This window comes from Rhodamnia argentea, chromosome 2 (genome assembly GCF_020921035.1).
Source record: "Rhodamnia argentea isolate NSW1041297 chromosome 2, ASM2092103v1, whole genome shotgun sequence".
Classification (NCBI taxonomy): domain Eukaryota; kingdom Viridiplantae; phylum Streptophyta; class Magnoliopsida; order Myrtales; family Myrtaceae; genus Rhodamnia; species Rhodamnia argentea.
In genome coordinates, this window is record NC_063151.1 from 28,195,374 (window position 1) to 28,199,824 (window position 4,451).

Below are 4,451 nucleotides of genomic sequence, written 5' to 3' on the forward strand. Positions count from 1 at the left end.
AGCAATAAAAAAGGCGAGTGTCGAGTCATGTGCAGGCCTGCGAATACGCATGCAGATTTCCTAGTAAAGAGATTGGACGAATGAAAACGCCAATATCATAAATACGAGATTTGACTCTCGCATTGTACAAAAAGATAAAGTAAAAAGTCAGTGTGAAGAGTGTTAGGACAGAAAAATAAAAAAAATCTATGCCTTGGTCAAAATTCTAAGTCTTGGAGGAAAGCCGCGACATAAATTTATCATGTCATGTTTCATACAAAATAATTCATTATATCATAGTCTTTCATCGGATCTTCATCTTGCTATTGTATACCAAGATTGGGATCTTTCTATTGCATTGTGGGCTTGCACAACAATCTTGCCTTGCAAGATCCAACAGCCAGATATGAGGTGGAGATTTATAGGTTAATACCACAAAAAATTCCAAATTGGTACATCTGTGACAATTTTATCATAAACTATTTTTTAACCACAAAATATCTCAAACCGATACACTTGTGAGAATTTTATCCCAAACTGGTACATTTATGATGAATTTACCATTCTTTAAATTTCATTAGATCTAACCGTTAAGGTGCAAAGTTGTATGACACGTGACAATTGACGAGTGTATCAATTTGAGATTTTTACCCTCTGTTTGTTACATGTGTATCAGTTTGAAATTTTTCATGGTATTAACCCAATTGAATGAAGGGTAAATTTGTCACAAATATATCGGTTTAAGATTTTTTGAAATAAAAAAAATTAATTTAAGGTAAATCTATCACGGGTATACCAGTTTAGGATTTTTATGGTAAAAAAAATAATTTGAAGTAAACTTATCATAATTATATTAATTTGGAATTTTTCATAATAAAAAAATAATTTAAAATAATTTTGTCACAAATATATCAATTTAGAGTTTTTCATGGTATTAATTTTTTTTTTTTTTTTTTGCGAATCATCTCATGCTGTACCTTCGCTCGAATTGAGGTCTTAAGCCCACCAGCTTCACATGTACCGACTGTGCACAGTTGGAGTTCAACCAAATTTCCGACAAAACACTGACGAGGAACCCACATGGCAACGACGTCGCATCCAAAAGTCCCGCCACGTGTTTGTGACCCCAGTACATGGGAAAACTCGTTGACTTATCGTCAAAGCGCATTGGTTGCATAACACTAAGGCTGCGTTTGGTCGTCCGTATAAAACTCGGGATAGGATATGTTTTATCCTATCCCGTGTTTGGTAGGTGTCCCGGATAATATAATGTCGGATATAGGGGGGATATAACCCGGATAAAAAAATCTTAGGAGAGGGGGTAGGATAAGGTCGGATAGGATTTCTCTTATCCGTCATATAAAAGCTAACTTTCTTATCTCATTTATTTTTATTTTCATTTTATTTATTTTTTTTGCAAAGAGGTTTGAAAATCTAAAATGTGTATATTTTTAAGTTTTTTTATTTTGTGTATGAGAACATTATTTTTATAGTAATAAGATCGGAATATTTCATGAGCATCACGTAGGGCATATATGTTCTTTATATTGATATACGGTTTCTACCAAATGCGGGATAGGATATGATATGAGAATATCCGACTTTAAATCCGTAGTTCACCAAATGATGGATAGGATATGGCCAAATTCTTAGATTTCTTATCCTATCCTATCCAATCCTATCCCGATCAAAAATCCCGACGACCAAACGCAGCCTAAGAGTTTAGTGCGGTGGCCGATGGGAGCTAAAGTTTAGTGATAGGATTCGTATTCCACTACATTTTTAATTGAGAATTTATTATGTAACAATTTTTGGGTGATTGTAAGATTAATAATCTATTTCGAACCATACAAAAAATTAATTAATTAAAAATTATTATGGAATTCACTCTTTGAAAAACTTATGGTCCACAATAAATTATTATTTTATGGTCATTCAAATACTGTTATGTTAGCAAAATCTATTTGAATCATCAGATGCACTGAGTGCGTCCGAAGAAATACATTCAGATCCTTACATATGACGACTTCTAAGTAGGACCATCAAATATAGGTCCACACTTTTATAAAGGCTTTGTCTTGTGGCCCATTTCTTCTTGTCCACTAAACCTTAAAGTCTAAGCCCAATGAACATCATGCTTACGCGGATGAGTAATCTTGAAACTACATCAGCGGATCAGCCTATTCCCAAGCACGGCTATGGTCGGAATTTCATTATATCAGCTGCGACTGCAAAGCTGGTACAAACGATTCCAAGTCCAAATGCGGGGATTTGCCGCCGAAACTCGGAATGATCTAGTGATTATTCGGCTTCATCGCCGGTAATTTGCATTTCTTTGGACACAAACAATAACATAAGCTTATTAATGTTTACATGACAAAACCCACCAAAGAGAACAAATGCAGTATCGCGAGATGAGTCTGTTCAGACAATACAGGGGTGTATGATCGGCTACCTTTAACCTAGTACTAGATGAGATCCACCTAAAAAAACCTTAGACAATAGTCACAATACCTATGGAATGTCCATGGCCATGAATATGATCAACCCAAAGCAAAGGACAGCTCTCACTTGTAGGCGCCCAACCCTACACCTGTTTCTCTGTCGTAAGGTTGGAAGCTTTCCCTGGCCCTGGAGTAGCAAGTGTAGAAGAACTCTGAAACGATGGCCGTGAAGAAGATGAAGGCAGCCCCGGCGCCGAACACCCCTTTCCTCACGGTTTCGCATGAGGGAGGGTTCTCGCTGAAGATGGTCCTGTACTTGGTGTGGTATGCGTTCTTCACCGATCCCGCCAACAAGCACACCTCCGCGATGAAGAAGAACACCCTGATGGATTCATTTCAGAGGCCGGAACGATCGAATGATTAGCCGAATGACAAAATCCCAATGAATAACTTTAATTAAGCATTGGAAAAGTACTTGAAGCATACCAGCAGGCGATGAAAAGAATGACTGCCCAAGCGCGCGAGCCTCCGGGACTCAAGGGCTTCCCGCAGCAGAAGCAGCGGCTCGCTGCCATTATGATGACTTGGCTAACCATTAGGAACAAAAATGCTCCGACGCCGTAGCCGGTGGATATGTCCGAGTCATACACACAGTAGTTGTGCTCGACTTCACTGTCCTGGACAATCTTGGCCTGAAAAGAGACGAATCCATTTTAGTTAGGAGCCACCAATATGCTTCCGAGAGTTGACTCCAGCAGAAATGAGACACATCAAAAATTTGGAAACTGCCCAGGAAGTTCAACTTTTGTTTGTGCAGGAAACGCTTTTGTTTGGGCGAGCGAAGGTCAACTTTTCAATATAAAATACAAAGATTTCTATTCATATGAGGAAGTATTCATTGTGCAAAAGTCAAACTGCTACTTGTTTTGGATTCACTTTCCTCCCTGCAGATTTCAGGAAAAAAAGGATCTAGAGACATCGGTTTACTTTACATTCAATCGAATTCCTCGTCGCAATTGCACAATATCGTAATCTGTAATCACAGATCCGAACTGCATCATTAAGCCAGCATCTGATCTCTGGCGCCTTGGAGGGGCGGACTTCGGCACAATTTATGTATACTTATTGATGGATTTAATCTGGACATGCGATCTCGACAAGCGAGATCTAGCTCTATTGCATCTAAAGCTAGACCCATTTTTGTCTTTCGAATCGGAATTTCCACCATGGAATTCTGTGATAAATAATGTTGGTATCAGTAGATCTGGACATTCTATGGTTTGCAATGCTTTTTGAAAGCAGGTGTGAATCCCAATTATGAGAAGCAGAAGATTGGTATTGTCCCCTAGGAGGAGAAAAGATGCTATTTTTTCTCAACTAAGCTGGTGAATATGATCTTTCTCTTATCAACAAGGCAAAGAAGGTGCAATTCAGGGACAAATTAATGGAATTACTGAACGACATGGACAATAGCCATCGCCACAGAATTGGCAACTTATGAGCATGAAAGAGAGTTCTGAGAGAACAAACACAAACTTACAGTGCTTCTTCTCTGCTCAGCTGCCACAGCAAGCCCAAAGGCAATGACATCTAAGATGAAGACTGCGATCAAGATCAGCTTCGAAGCCATATTTGCTCCCAACAACTGGATCTGATCTGACCCAATTCTTCTTCTTCTTCTTCTTCTCCTCTTTGACTTCTCTCAAACACTCTCTTGGTATATATTCTCAATATCACTTGCATAGTGTTGAAGAAGTATCAGATGCCACTCCATTTCTTTGCCCTTGCTTTTGAAGGAATATTTCAAAAGCAACCACCGCAAGAAAAGGACAAGCTACCGTTTGAGCGAATGTGGCCACTTCACCTGCAGCAGTAAATAGGTGATACATCACCAGACCATCATACGAAGCAAAGTTAGCTGCAAGACTTTCACATATTCACCATAAAGAGGATTCCCAGGTGTTAATTACGCATGTCCTTTGCTTTTCTCTTTCGCTCTCTCTTTATGGTTGCAAGGAGAGAGAGAGA

At 38.9% G+C, this 4,451-nt stretch overlaps 1 protein-coding gene across 1 annotated transcript; it reads right to left on the minus strand.

The window, feature by feature from the left end:
• Positions 1–2,309: 2,309 nt before the first annotated feature.
• On the minus strand, positions 2,310–4,150 carry LOC115754778. The gene is made up of 3 exons (XM_030693940.2): positions 3,964–4,150; positions 2,910–3,115; positions 2,310–2,805 (listed from the first exon to the last, which is right to left on the minus strand). Exons 1-3 carry the CDS (start codon positions 4,051–4,053, stop codon positions 2,547–2,549), a joined length of 555 nt encoding a protein of 184 aa, XP_030549800.1. The 5' UTR covers positions 4,054–4,150; the 3' UTR covers positions 2,310–2,546.
• Positions 4,151–4,451: the final 301 nt, after the last annotated feature.